Source organism: Zalophus californianus, chromosome 3 (assembly GCF_009762305.2).
Source record: "Zalophus californianus isolate mZalCal1 chromosome 3, mZalCal1.pri.v2, whole genome shotgun sequence".
In the NCBI taxonomy this organism is placed as follows: domain Eukaryota; kingdom Metazoa; phylum Chordata; class Mammalia; order Carnivora; family Otariidae; genus Zalophus; species Zalophus californianus.
This window is the reverse complement of record NC_045597.1, coordinates 93,791,571-93,807,502: the sequence shown is the minus strand read 5'-3', so window position 1 is coordinate 93,807,502 and position 15,932 is coordinate 93,791,571. Positions and strand designations below refer to the sequence as shown.

General features: G+C 38.9%; 1 protein-coding gene across 6 annotated transcripts in view; it reads left to right on the top strand.

The window, feature by feature from the left end:
• The window catches only part of PTPN4 (protein tyrosine phosphatase non-receptor type 4), a 186,706-nt gene that overhangs the window by 148,943 nt on the left and 21,831 nt on the right, over positions 1-15,932 (top strand). For all 6 annotated transcript variants that reach the window (XM_027589022.2, XM_027589021.2, XM_027589020.2 and 3 more), the window contains 3 exons: positions 5,639-5,798; positions 9,338-9,421; positions 9,515-9,571. In XM_027589022.2, the coding sequence (XP_027444823.1) occupies positions 5,639-5,798; positions 9,338-9,421; positions 9,515-9,571 (301 nt within the window). The remainder of the gene's footprint in view (positions 1-5,638; positions 5,799-9,337; positions 9,422-9,514; positions 9,572-15,932) is intronic.

Genomic DNA, 15,932 nt, shown 5'->3' with positions numbered 1-15,932 from the left:
CTGTATTATGGATTCTGCAAATACCAGACCACTCTAGGACAAGGAAGTAAAAGAACCAAAGGAGGTATGATGGGAGGAGATGATCGAGCCATGGGGACTCAGAGGGCACACTGTATTTACTGCTGTACTTGTGGCAGCAAGACTAATTATACAGGTCGCTGGGCTACGGTAGCTGCGGTATGCCTAACCTGCTCTCCACCTCTGGCAAATGTCTCCAGTACTCCCTTTGGGGAGCTAAGGTCAGGGACTTGGAGTTTGGTTGAAACCAGGCATTTCAGGTCTGGGACCTTGATTCTGAAGTAGATTCCTACTGATACAGTAATATGACATTTTCAATTCTATTCTCATATTTATCTTATCCCTGAGAGTTTATATGCACTTTTTAAATTTTCTTGAGCATTAACTAATAATCAGTCTGCAATGGTGTTTACTTTGAAATACTGTGAATGTCACTATAAATTAGCCAACATGTCAAGAAGTCTGAATTTTGAATCAATTTTATCTACATTTTACCTAGTACAAGTAAAGTGTAGTAGGGTTACTGCCCGGGGAGAACTTGGATAGCACTAGTGACTGTAGTTGAAGGAGACATGAGCTCCTGGTATCCATCTTAGAACATTAGAATCTTAAAATGAGCCGTCAGTCCTGGCAAGTTTGTATTACCATGTACCAAGAAAAGATGGGTTTTGTTTGTTTTCTAGTCTTAAATTATAATAGACTTTATTCTTCTATGAGTGGTATGTATATACAGTTGAATCTTCAGCATTGTTTTTTTAATTCACAAATTTCAGGGTTTACCTTGCCTGTTTTTCTTTTTTTATAAGTAACAAAATAATCCCTTTAGGATTATACTTCTTTCTATATCCTCCTTGTAACAGATCTTTTCTAGTTCCCATGTTTAAAGCCAAAGGATTACCTTTACTTGTAAGATGTCAGCCAGAGCTCTGATGCCCACTTTTTTCTTTGGTTCCTATCTCCCTAGTCCTGTCTGAACTGTCTGATAGATGCTGGCTTTCTCTTTAAGTCATAGGTCCCTTCTCTCAGGGGAATTATTTCTAATGTGGCTGTGTTCCACTGTGCTGCCTGGTTGTTCTTCCAAAATATATGATATCTCTTTGTTCTTTTATAATTAGCAGGTGCGGGGGGTTGTTTTGTTTTTTTTTTTTTGCCTAGAAATAGTATCTTTTTTTAGAACTGGTCTGTTTTATGAAATTATTTTAAATGTATTATAATTTCTAATTATAATGCATGGGTTGCTTATGAAAGTCACCTTCCTAGGTAATTGAATAAGTAATAAATTAACTATACTCATAATCTCTACATTAGATCTGAAGTAGGAAGTTATTTGTTACCATAAATTGAGTTAATATACTTGGAATATGTCTTAAAATGTAATTGATAACCTTTGTTCAAAGTAAGAATTTCAGGAGTCTGTGCTGACATCCTTGATTACTTTGATAGACTGTATTAGAGACAAAAAGAGATACATAGATATAGATGGAGTGTGGTTATTGGATGTGGAGACATAGAAAGGGCAGTTACTGGGATTACTGGGAGAGCACATAATTAGTTTATAAAAGCTCCCAGACCAACCTATCCCTCTACAGCAATCTGCCATCTGGAGAGCCTGACCATCACTCTCTGAGAAGTTATTCTAACAAGAAAGTTACATAAAACAATGAGAGAAGTCAGATAGCCCTTTTCCTGAAATCTGAAATGACAGTGTTCTTTCCTATGGTCTGTCTTGACTAATCCTCTCAGTGCATGCTGCATTCTCCTCACCTTTTCTTTAGAACTTGGCTTAAATCCCAACCCAAGCCTGTGTGCTTGGCTCTCTTCCTTTCTGTGTTTTCCTGCGGACTTTGAATGTTTAAAGGAGAGGTTATACTCAAATACCTACTGGAATCTCACAAGTAACCCTGGGTGGGATTTAGGTGGACTGGGATGCCCATGGCCCATCTAAAGGCAGCAGCTCATTCTTGGCTTTGACCAACGGTAATGCAGTTTTATTCTCTCCAGAGCTTCCAGATTTTCCATTCTGGAAATCCAGATACATATGTAATTTTTTAAATGAGCCAATTAACTCACATTTTATAAAGAAAAAATAATGGGCCAAATGTATGTTGGCCAAAATTGGCCCACAAGCCATGAATTTGCAACCAGGGTTTCAGGACAATGATTTCTAATTAGCAATGCGTAATAAAAATCACTTCTGGAGCTTTTTTTTTTTACTATATATGCCTAATCTTTAGTGCCAGTAATGTAGCTTGAACAGTTTTAGCAGAATGTCCCATAATGTCAGTACTGTCCCTCTCTTGTAACTGAGCATTGCCACTGTTATGCCCATAACCACCAGATTTGGGTCACTTAGGATGTTGCTTTACAGATCAGGCTTGAGTTTGTCCCTCTTGTATATTTTAGAACTGTTATATATTAGGCTGTTGACTGGACCAAGAACAAAGTAAGTTGCTCTAGTTCCATTCCCTTCTGATCTCAACCTTATACTATGCCCTATAGATCTGTAGTTTTGAGGCTGTTTCCTGAGTGTGATAGCTGTATGCAAAACTAGAAAAAAACTTTCCATTCACCTGGCCTACATGGTTATACTTAACCCTAAGCAAGGGACTGAGACCTATTAATTGGTAGATGTGGAGTCCAGTGACTTCTGGTTTTTGTAAAGTCTTGGAGGCTTTTGATAACTGCTTTTTAAAAATGTCACATCTGTGAGGCTGTGCCAGGGAATGTCCATCTTTATGTCCGAATCCCTTCCGGCAGGCCATGTTTGAGGTCCATGTCTCTTTTCTCATCTGTGGGAACGTTTTCCTGGATTAGCAACACTTGAATGTATTGGGTCTTAAAGGCTTGGGCTCTTGGCACTTGAAACTAGTAGAATACGTATTGTGGGGGGCCTGGGTGGCTCAGTTGGTTAAGCAACTGCCTTCGGCTCAGGTCATGATCCTGGAGTCCTGGGATCGAGTCCCGCGTCGGGCTTCCTGCTCGGCAGGAGTCTGCTTCTCCCTCTGACCCTCTCCCCTCTCGTGCTTTCTATCTCTCATTCTCTCTCTCTCTCAAATAAATAAATAAAATCTTAAAAAAAAAAAAAAAAGTATTGTGTTTGGTACCTGGAATCCCTGACCATGAAGGTAGACCTCAAAGAAGGCTTTGCTGAAAAAGAGAGGGATGTTCTTTGATGCAGTCCTTATAGACTTCTCAGAATTTAGAGTATTTTGTTCCCTAAAGACTTCTATGTAGAAAGTTAGACTGAGTGGGCATTATGGTTTACCTACTTATTTAATGATTAAGTTTAATGAAAATTTGGAATGACTGTATTTTCTCTTTAAGAGGAACTTCCCTGGAGCACCATACAGTTAAACCATTTATTATTAATCCTGGCTGACTTCCTTGGCACTAATAAAATTTTTAGCTTCATTCCCTGTATCTACCAGGTATTTAGCAGTGAGCCTCTAAGTAAGCTTCACACCTTCTCTACCTAGGGAGAGCATATGTATCGAAGAACCACTCTGACTCTAATTTCTGTATCCATTTTCTTGTGATAAATTATGTTGTGGTAGCAAATTACCCCAACTTATAGAGATGTATAACAACGAAGGTTATTTCTTTCTTAGATTATATGTACATCATGGATCATCTGTGGCTCTCCTCCATGTCATGTCCATTCCAGGACCCAGACTCTTGTTTGGTGCATGGCTAGTCTGATGGCCAAGGAAAAAGAGACACATAATGAATCATGAGCTGTTTCTTAAAGTGGACTTTCAAAACTGACCACTTCTACTCACATTTCATTGGACAGAGAAAGTCATACGGCCAAGCCTAATGTCAACCGCAGAGGGTGGAGACTGATTTTTGAACAATAATGAAATCTAATGCAGTTCCACTTCCTCAAGACCTTACAGCTTGTATCTTAGGTATCTGTTGTCACTCAGTGAAATCTGTGCCTGAATAGTACAGCCAGCAGCCATGCACCTTGACATAGCAGTTGTCAACTCCCTTATGAGACCTTAGGCAACGGGACAATAATTCTCTTATTTTTCCAAAGACCTCCTGGCATCGCAGAGATAAATAATAACCTCAGAAATGGTCACTGCTGTTACCAAGAAGTATTTCCCCTTGCCTTAACTTTCCTCACTTCCACAACCTCCATGGATGCATGCTTCCTAGGATGCAAGTTGAACCACTGGTTCCCCCTTCTGGCCTTTGTGAAAAACTTACAAGTAATGTTATTAAATATATTGTGCTGGTTCTTAAAAAAGCTAGTATTTTTACTTTGAAGCTTCTCCTACCTAGCTCTTTTTATCAGTTCTTGCTGTCACAAATTGAGGCTTATGCTCCCTAATGTTAATTGGATTTTGTTTCTTTAAATTACATACTCCAACAATGTCTTGTCCATTTTTATCTCCTCAGTGAGCTCAGCACTCTTACTCAGATTCTAATCTTTGTTGCAGTATTGAGTTCATTACTTTCGTGAATTGTGTTTTATTTCCTTTTTTTTCTTTTTTAAGATTTTATTACTTATTTGTCAGAAAGAGAGAGAACACAAGCAGAGGGAAGTGGCAGGCAGAGGGAGAAGCAGGCTCCTCCCTGAGCAAGTAGCCCAATGCGGGACTCAATCCCAGGACCCAGGATCATGACCTGAGCTGAAGGCAGATGCTTAACCGGCTGAGCCACACAGGCGTCCCTTGTGTTTTATTTCTTGGTAAATTGGGCCAATCACAACTTCTCTAGATTGTACCAGGTGTTTTATCTGTGGAATGGTTCAACTCTCAATTCTGATTTCTCTTTGCCTGCCTTTTTCCCTGGCTACCCATGTGACTCCATTGATAACCTTATTTTAAAAAAGTGTTTTAGAAAGGTGTGTATACTGTTATAGTAGATTAATGGTTATCTTCATCGTGATACCCTTAAAGTATATTTGATTATTATGTAGAATTGTTTACAGATTTGATAAAGTAGGGAATTTGATGTACTACTTAAACTTCAAAGTTAAGAAAGATTTCATTAAACAGTAGCACTTGTAAATATAGTATTTAAAGCTTGTCTCCTACTAGACATTGTAAATATCTGAGTTGCTTGACCCTAGCTTTTATTTTATTTTGTTTTGTTTTTGACCCCAGCTTTTTTTTTTTTCTTAAAGATTTTATTTATTTACTTGACACAGGGAGAGCACAAGCAGGAAAAGCAGCGGGGGGAGGGGCAGAGGGAGAAGCAGGCTCCCCACTGAGCAAGGAGCCAGATGCAGATGCAGATGTGGGGCTTGATCCCAGGACCCCGGGATCACAACCCAAGCCAAAGGCAGACGCTTAACCAAATGAGCCACCCAGGTGCCCTGACCCTAGCTTTTAAAATAACAGTTTTAGGGCGCCTGGGTGGCTCTCAGTTGGTTAAGCGACTGCCTTCGGCTCAGGTCATGATCCTGGAGTCCCGGGATCGAGTCCCACATCGGGCTCCCGGCTCAGCAGGGAGTCTGCTTCTCCCTCTGACCCTCCCCCATCTCATGCTCTCTCTCTATCTCATTCTTTCTCTCAAATAAATAAAATCTTTAAAAAAAAGAATTAAAATAACAGTTTTAGAAGACAGCTTCCAAAATACTCTTTTTTTTTTTCCCCTTTTTCCTGTCCAGATCACAGGAGACCCCTGGAGATGGGCAGCCTCCAGCTTTACCACCCAAACAATCAAAGAAAAACAGTTGGAACCAAATTCATTATTCACATTCTCAACAAGATCTGGAAAACCATATTAACGAAACATTTGATGTTCCATCTTCCCCTGAAAAATCTACTGTAAGTAGCTTTCAGATATTCTCACATTTCTTTGAAATGTTTTAATCAGAAGTGAAGTTTTTTTATACTGTGATATGTTTTGTCTGTAAATTATTGTACTTTCTCTTTTTCATCATATGTTCCTCATGAATTTTGCCATGATATAACCCAATTGTGGAATTTCCTTTTATCATTGCTCTAAAAGTTCATTCTTGACAAATTTATGTTGATTTTAGTCTTGCAAAACACACATTTTCAGAAAAATGCTAATAATGCATTAAATACTAACTTTGTAATTCTCTGGATGCGAGACTATCATTTTCATCAATCTTTTGAAATGGAGTATAGGTCCCTGGAGTATATGATCAGTCTTTATGTTCTATAAAGTATATTTATGAATTATGTTGGTATTTTTCCTTTAGAGAACATGCTTTTATCACAACAAAATGGTAAATTTTTAGAATCCTCTGATTTATGAATTTTCATTGCTTTCTCAAGTAGATGTAAATAAACCAAAAGTGAGATTGTTGGTAAATTTTAGGGATACATTGTGTTCATGAAGAAGTATCAAGACAGACAAATATGGGCATATTTCAGGAAACTTGAAGGGACATCAGGGTAAGGTGCAGGGAGTGAAGGGTCCACAGCAGGTATTGCCAATACTAAAAGTTTCTTGTGAGCATTGCTCTCATGGCCCTCTTGTATCTAAAGTTTGAAGAGCAAGAGGCAGCCACTCTCTTCTCCCACAATTGTTCCACCACCACAAACACGTCAAAAAAAGATCAGAATCCTTACCAAAAATGAACAACAACTGTGGTGTTACCTCTGTTGTGATTCTCATGTATCATTCATTGGTTCATAGTCATTGAGGTCTTTCTGTTACTGCGTACTTTGGAACGTAGTGGGAATATAAAGACAAGTGAGACATGGTCCCTGCTGTTAATCTACAATCTAATTTGTTTGTCCATTCATGCAAAAATTAATTACTGAGTTCCTGCTATGTGCCATGCATTATTATAGGCTCTGGGGATATAGTGGAATAAAAAGGGGGAAAAAAATCCCCAAAAAACTCTACCTTCAAGGAACTTACATTCTGAGGATAAGAGTGAGACAAACAGTAAACAAGGTAAATAATTTAAATATATAGTGCATTAGATTTAGGAGAAAAATAAAGCAGGAAGAGGCCAGAGAGTTTCAAGAGTAGAGTGCCACAACTTTAAATGGTGTAAGCCGGGGATGACCTCACTGATGAGTCATAGAGATAACTAGTGGAAGAGCAGGTGAGCTGAGGGAATAGAGGTACAAAGGAAGGAGTATGACTGATAACCTTCAGGGAACAGCAAGGGAGTCAGTGTGGCCAGAGCAAAACAAGCTAATGAAGAGCAGGAGAGGGCCAAATCCTAACAACATTTGAAGATTTTGTTTTTTAACCTTGAGTGAGATAGGAATCAGAAGGAGTGGGACATACCTGAGGAGAAAAGCAGCATGATGTCACTTAAGTTGTAACAGTATCATTCTGCCTGTTGTATTGAAAATAGACTGAAAGCAGGGTAGAAGTAAAGAAACTGGTTGTGAGGTAGTACAGTATTCCAGGGATGTGCTGGTGATTTGGATCCGGATGGTAGCCATGGAAGGAGAATGACATGGCTGTATTCTGGAGTTTGAGAACAGAGCAAACATAATATGCTGAGGGATTGGGTGTGTAGTATTGGGGAAAGAGAGGAATCAAAGACAACAGCAGTTTTTGGCCTGGGCAACTAGGAGGATGAAGTTGCCATTTTCTGAGATGTGAAAGGCTACAGGTAGAGCAAGTATAGGTGGAATATCATGAGCACAGTTTGGGACATGCCAAGTTTGAGATGGCTACTGGAAATCCATTTACAGATATGATTCTGGAGTTGAAGGGAGAGGTCCAAGCTAGAGTTATAACATTGAGGTTTGGTGGCATGTAGACAATATGTAAAACCACAAGACAGGAAGACATCACCAAGGAAGTGTGGTGTGTGTGGATAACTAAATAAGAGGTTCTAGAAAGTGAGCCTTTGGCCCTCCAAAATGCAAACATTAGGGAGATGAAGAAACCAGCAAAGGAGACTGAGAAGACGCAGACAGCGAGGTAGGAAGAAAACTAGTCCACTGGCATTAACTGGCTGACGGGAAGAAAGTCACAGAGAGAATAACCAGTTTTGTCAGGTGTTACTGGTAAGTCAGGTAGGATGAGGGCTGACAGTTGAGCACTGGATTTAGCAATGTGAAACTCTTTGGTGACCTTAATTAGAACAGTTTTGATAGAGCATTGGGGATAAAAACATACCTCTGGGAGGATGGGATCAGCGTAAGTAGAGACAGCAAATGTGGCCAACTCTAAAAAAGTTTAGCAGCAAGAAGAAGGAGACAATTGGGGAAGTAGATAGATGAGGAAGCGGAGTCCAGAGAAAGTTCTTTTTTTTAGGGGAGAAATAAGAGTTTTTCTCAGAAGGGTGGAGAAAATTGATAATGTAGAAGTGTAGAGAATTGCTGTAGCAATATCCTTGAGTTTGGAAGAGGGCCTGGATCTAGAGCAAGGAGGAAGACAGTTTGAAGGTAATATAATTATATACAAATAACTAATGCAGCCGTAGGGTTCCAGGAAGACTTCCCAAAGTGAACATCTCTGACCTGTGTCTTGAAGGATAAGCAAGAATTAGCCAGATATTTCCGCTGAAAGAGCGTGCATAAAACATGTTCAGTGAAAGAAGCCAGTAACAGATGACCATGTGAGATGTCTACAGTAGTCAAATGCATAGAGACAGAAAGTAGGTTAGTGGTTGAATAGGACTTAAGGAATGGGGGTGCAGAGATGGGAAATGACTGGTAACGGGTACAGGGTCTCTTTGGGACATGATGAAAATATTTTTAAATTAAATTATAGTGATGTTTGTACAGCTCTATGACTATAATAAAAATTATTGAATTAAACACTTTGGATGAAGTGTATAGCATGTGAATTATATTCCAGTAAAGCTGTTTTTAAAAAGCAGAGGGAGTGGGGCGCCTGGGTGGCTCAGTCGTTAAGCGTCTGCCTTCGGCTGAGGTCATGATCCCAGGGTCCTGGGATCGAGCCCCGCATCGGGCTCCCTGCTCGGCGGGAAGGCTGCTTCTCCCTCTCCCACTCCCCCTGCTTGTGTTCCCTCTCTTACTGTGTCTCTCTCTGTCAAATAAATAAAATCTTAAAAAAAAAAAAGGGAGGAATGTGAATTCATATAACACGTAGGAATACTTATTGTGTGCAGAGCTTTGAGCTGGGTTCCAGGGGTACTGCAATTAATAACTTAATTCATAATGCCTGTTCCTCCTTGCACTTAGCCTAGCATGCAGGGGCAAGAAGGCTATATCTAGTTGGTGTAACTGCAAGTTTATTAGTCAAAATTTACTTTCCTGAATTAACATTTGAATTTAAATTATGATTTTGTATACACTATAGATAATATCAACATGCAAAAAGCATACATCATGTATATCTTTGAAGGAGAAATTATAAATGGAGAAAATTATACTTTATTTATTTTTGTCTTTTTAAGCCTAATGGTGGTATTCCACAAGATAATCTTGTTCTAATCAGAATGAAACCTGATGAAAATGGAAGGTTTGGATTCAATGTGAAGGTAATCTAGAATTTACATTTTACTCAGTTTTTAAATTAAGATGTATGTATTTTGGTAATATTTGATTGATATCTGACTTGCTCTGTTGTTCAGGGAGGATATGATCAGAAGATGCCTGTGATTGTGTCCCGAGTAGCACCAGGAACACCTGTGAGTTATCTAAATCTTGCAAGTAAATCCTGTTTTCAAGAAAATGTACTCATTTTATTTTTATTAGTTTAAATAAAGGAACGAATTAATCATTTCTTTTAATTCGTAAGTATCAAATACTGGCTAAATCTCTTAAACTGCTGGGAAGTTTGTTTTTATTTCCAGTCTATAAGTTTTTTTAATCCTTGTTTTTGTAAAGAAGCTGTATATAACTTCCAGTGTCTCTAAAGTGTTAAAAGATTCTATCAGAATAACTCCTTTAAACAGCAGAGTGTAGACAGTATAGTATTTGTTTTTCTTTTTTGTTTGCTTTATCTTTTCATTTAGAATTGTTTACCTAGACTCTCTTTGCCTACTTTGTGTTTAAAAAATTTACTTTAAATAGAAATGATACCAGTGTTTTCCCTATTGGGACAGTTTTTAAACTTTTTATTGAAACATACTAAATAAAAGTATTATATTAGACATTTTACACAAAAGTAGAGAAAACACTCTATGTACCCATTATAATGAACCCTCCTGTACCCTTCATTCACCTTCAGCACTCATGAACTTTCTGCTCATCATAAGGGTAATTCTTAATTGTGGATGTGTTATCTTTATTGCTCTTATATGTAGCAAATATTGCTTTCAAATTCCCATCTGTGTTGTTACCTACTTTACCTAAATGGTCTTCAAGGACTCTTCAATCAGCACCTTTTATCATTTACTTGTCTCTCTGTCCTAGGACAGGTATAAACCAGCAGCCTGAGAGAAAAAGGCCAGTTATGCTTTTTTTGGTGCTTTGCAGCAACCTTGAAGTTAGTTTGAAGATCATAGTCAAGACTGATCAGGGATATCATGATACATAGTTTTGGTTCTGGTTGTTAAGGACTTTGTTGGTTGCAAATAACAGGGTACTCTGAAATACCTCTGGCTTAAGCATAGCTACAAAATCATACACATAATCATATAGCTATAGAGGTTTCTCACAAAATCCAAGGATAGGAATGCAATTAGACCTCTAGAAAAAAAACTTTAAAAATGAATATCAGGACCCTCTAGTTTTCATCTCTATTTCTTTTTATGTTCCATTTTTCTCTCTCACAGTAAACCAATTTGTGTAGGGAATCAGCCTCATCTTTCTAACTCCTCTAAATAAAATGCAATCTAAATAAAAAGAGTGTACTTAGTAACAGCTTCAAGTTAGTCCTATACCATCACCACCACACACTCTACTTTCAAATATGATTGTGACCCCTGCATATCTACTAAAGAAAAATTGTGTAGCTACCACTGTTCTTTTCAGTTGATATGATGGGCTAGTGGTAACTTTCAGATTCATATATTACCAGCTCAGCCACCCAGAGGGATTAAACCTTAATCCAATTTACAGACTCCTGGGAAGTAAGTCCTTCATAGATCCAGCTTATATCAGATGTCTGCTTTTCAACAAATCACTTTTGGGCAAGGCGGGGGGGGGACAGGACAGGGATATGATGTATAAAATGCGTCCTGAACCTATTCTGCATGTGAAGGATGAGGACAAAGATCAGGGAAGTAGTCAAATTATTTATTAGTACATAAGTATGGGTAATACGTGTTTGGGACAGACTGCAGATGAGAAGATGAAAGATTGCTAAATTCTCACCTGTAGATAATGTCTGAAATAGAAAAGTAGGGCGCCTGGGTGGCTCAGTTGGTTAAGCAACTGCCTTTGGCTTAGGTCATGATCCTGGACCCCGCATCGGGCTCCCTGCTCGGCAGGGAGTCTGCTTCTCCCTCTGACCCTCTTCTCTCTCGTGCTATCTCCCATTCTCTCTCTCTCAAATAAATAAATAAAATCTTAAAAAAAAGAAAAGAAAAGAAAACTAAAGGGGCACCTGGGTGGCTGAGATGGTTCAGCATCTGCCTTCGGCTCGGGTCATGACCCCAGGGTCCTGGGATCGAGCCCTGAGGCTGGGCTCCCTGCTGAGTGGGGAGTCGTCTTCTCCCACTCCCCCTGCTTGTGCGCTTTCTCTCTCTCTCTCTCTGTCTCAAATGAATACGTGAAATCTTTAAAAAAATAAAATAGAAAACTAAAGAAAAACAAAATGAGGATGTTATTTAGAGATACTGAAGTAGATACAAAAGATGTAGGTAAAATGTTGAAGTTGCCTGGGGTGGGGGAATGGTAGAGAGGAACACAAGAATTTGTTTCTTGTCTTAGTAATCTTATAGACCTAGTCAATTCTTTGACCTGTGTGATATATGACTTTACTAAAAACAAATTTAAACTATAATTTTTTAAATCAAATACCTGTCTTTTTATCCATTGATTCTACTTTTAGCAGTTACCTCTAATGAAGCAGTTGGACTAGGGAACAAAGGGTACACAAGGATCTTCATTGTAATATTGTTTATAATAAAGATGGGGGTGACAAAAATGTACATCATTAGAGTTGGTGAAATAAATTATATGCTGCTTTGCAGCTGTTGAAATGATGGATGATGTAGCTCCATATAAGTATGGAAATAAGATGGTGTTACAGAAAATGCAACAAGAGGAAATCAGAGAGGGAGACAAACCATAAGAGACTCTTAATCATATGAAACAAACCGAGGGCCGCTGGAGGGAAGGGGGGTGGCGGGATGAGGTAACTGGATGATGGACATTAAGGAGGGCATGTGATGTAATGAACATTGGGTATTATATAAGACTGATGAATCACTGACTTCTACCTCTGAAACTAATACATTATGTATTAATTGAATTGACATTTAAAATAATAAAAAGAAAATGCATATTACTGCTCTGCATGTATGTTTGATCCAGTTTTTAAATTTTTTTAATTTTGGGGGCACCTGGGTGGCTCAGTCGTTAAGCGTCTGCCTTCGGCTCAGGTCATGATCCCAGCGTCCTGGGATCGAGTCCCGCACTGGGCTCCCTGCTCCTTGGGAGCCTGCTTCTCCCTCTGCCCCTCTCTCTCTCATGAATAAATAAAATCTTTAAAAAGGGGGGAGGTGCCTGGGTGGCTCAGTCAGTTAAGCGGCTGGCTGCCTTCGGCTCAGGTCATGATCCCAGGGTCCTGGGATCAAGCCCCACATCAGGCTCTCTGCTCAGCAGGAAGCCTGCTTCTCCCTCTCCCACTCCCCCTGCTTGTGTTCCCTCTCTTGCATTATCTCTCTCTGTCAAATAAATAAATAATTTTAAAAAATAAATAAATAAAAATAAAAAGTCCGGAAACATGCTCAAAATGTTAGTAGCGTTTCATCTGGGTAGTAGAATTATTGGTGTTTATCACTTTCTTCTGTATTCTTCTTTTTAATTGTCTGAATCATGACAATGAGAATGTATTGCTCTTGTAATTAGAAAAAATAATGAATCTTTTTTTATGTATATGCCAGTTGCAATAGCCAATGAATGACACAAAAGAAATACTGATTTTTGTGAGCAGTGACAGTGTATCATTTTCAGTTAAGTCAGAGATGTTCAGGGAACTTTGTATAGACAGGTTCATTTCCAAACAGAATGCTATGACTCTAAATTTTCTTTTTAGGGTATACAAATTATTGGTAATTTTCCTTTCTGTCATGTAGAACTATGTCCCATAAATATTGGCTAATGGGTGCCTCACTGGCTCAATTGGTAGAGCATGCGACTCTTGATCTCGGAGTCATGAGTTCAAGCCCCACATTGGGTGGAGAGCCTACCTAAAAAAAGGGAGAGGCTAGAAAATAGACCCATATTTAAAAGATAAGACACAAACGTTTCCAAAAGGCAGAGAATGAGAGACAAGAAAGGGGGATGGAAAAAAAAAGAAAAAAAAAAAAAAAACAGTGAAGCAGAATAACAGTTAAGGGAGGAAGAATGAGGCTTCTAGAAGGAAAAAATAAAAATTCTTTAAAAAGAAACGTATATTGGTTGGGGGCTCCTGGGTGGCTCAGTTGGTTAAGCATCTGGCACTTGGTTTCAGCTCAGATCATGATCTCCTGGGTCATGGGATCGAGCCCCGTATCAGGCTCCGTGACAGCCGGGAGTCTGCTTGAGATTCTCTCCCTCTGCCCATCTCCTCACTTGCATGCTTTCTGTCTCTCAAATAAATAAATAATTTTTTTTTTTAAATATTGGCTGAATTTAGAACAAATTAGAACAAAAGAAATTTATCATTTTTACATTATCTCATTAATTTAGAGACCATCACAGTGTTCCAGTTGGAAACCTCATTTTGGGTGATTGGGGGAAAAGAACAGGATTTCAAATATTTTAATGTTATCTTTTATATTGGACACCTTTTGAAATGGATAAAATAATTCCCAATTCTTAATTTCCAATTGAATTCATTTTTTTCTTTCTATCTGATTATCTCTGAACAAGTAGCTGTTGCTGCAACAAAATCCGTTTAAATAAACATCTTATCTAGACTTTCCAGGTCAGAATGCAAGTAGAAATCTGTGAACATACCTGACGAAAGGCAGGTTAAGTATGAGCATTCCCATCAGTGATAAAGTTTAAAAAAAAAAATTCTCTGCCTGTTTTAGCGTATTGGTTAACATAGTGCCCCATTCGCCTCAGTCTCTGAACTGGAAGTATCAGTGGATGTGTACAAGGTACAGTAAGAGAAATGCATAGCTATTCTCTCCCTATCACATGGATTGCCTCGTCTTTTCTGCCAACTGTACTATCCGCAAAGTAAGGTGAGAGGGTAACTCTTTGTTCTAGCCATTACATACCTCCCACTACCATTGATACCTCCCAGTTCAGTACTCTTTGGGTACTGCAAAGGCACTTCAAAAACTTGGGACTAAATGGGTACACAAAAGTATCATACTACTAGTGCACAGAGGGAGTATATGAATGTCATCTGCTCCACTACAAGAGGTAGAGAAAGAAACAACTAGAGAGAATGGTCGTAACCTCTAAACATGAGTTTTCCAGGTTTTTTTTTTTTTTTTAAAGATTTTATTTATTTGACAGAGAGAGAGACAGCGAGAGAGGGAACACAAGCAGGGGGAGTGGGAGAGGGAGAAGCAGGCTTCCTGCCGAGCAGGGAGCCCGATGCGGGGCTCGATCCCAGGACCCTGAGATCATGACCTGAGCCGAAGGCAGTCACTTAACCAACTGAGCCACCCAGGCACCCCAGTTTTCCAGGTTTTAATGCTGTGCATTGAATCATCTCATTTTTGTCTTTGCAACTCTATGAAATAATTTGTGCAGATATCTGCTCCATTTTCAGAGTTTCAGGTGTTTAAAATCATACACTTCATAAGCAGCAAAGGAAGAACTTGCCTCCTAGCCCAGTGCTCTTTCCACTAGTGACAATATCTTGTTGGATTTTATTGACTTTGTGTTCGTTATGAATTTGAGTAGTTGTGCTTTCATTTCTTCAAGCTCCCTTTGTTGTATGGTCTGACCCAGTCATTTCCTTCTCTACCAGCCTAATCATCCTTCAGACTTGACTCCTGTATGTTCTTACTGCTTTGTTCCTGGAGCATGCAATCCTTATTTCCGCTTACCTCTTTTAGCTTAATCAAGCCTTTGTTTTCTCAATAAAATACAAGCAGTCCTCCCTTTGCACAATAGTGCAGGACAGTAAAAATGACTGTGCAAGCTGAAACTGCAAAGCCATCTTGATAATCAGTGGGGAAAGATATGGTGGTTTCTATGACTTTTACATTTTTTTATCAAATAATTGAAATCTCTCTTAGTTTCTCTTAAAAATGCATAGGGAGGTGAAAAATAGTAAAACTCATACTGGTTTAGTATCCTGTAATTCAAACCACTAGAAACGCTGAGAAATAAAGTGTTCTATGTCCTTGTGGAAACTTATCACAAGTACTTTGAACAGTGGCTTGTTGCCCTTTTTGTCGTATAACTTAAAATACAGAGGGAGCATTTTTCTTGCATTGGCAAATTGTCCTAATCATTTCTAAATTTGAATTCACTTCCAGCATTTTATCGGTGCATTTTCAATGTTGTGAAATGTGACCTTCAGTGAGAACTTTTTTGCCAGCGTCACTTTCATCTAGGATACCTTCATCCCTCTCATCAGAGCCACTTTCACCATTTATGTTAATAAGTCCACCTTCACTGAATTCCTTTCACTGTATGTCTGGTGTCTCTCTAACATTAGTAGTGTCAGTATTTCCACTGTCAGTGGTTTATGTTCGACTTGAGTTTTCCTTCCATCACTACCACTCTTTTGTTTCTTTGCTGCGTTTTTAACTTTTCTGGCCAGTTGCCTCTTTAGATTTACGTGGGTTTATCACTGGAAGACAAGGAGGTGACACAGGTACCTGCTTTGCTGTCTCTGCGTGAACTGAGTAACAGATGCACAACAACAGATCACCCGCAGACTTTGAGAGAAGTGATGTGATTGGTCACTGATCATGATGTGTGTCT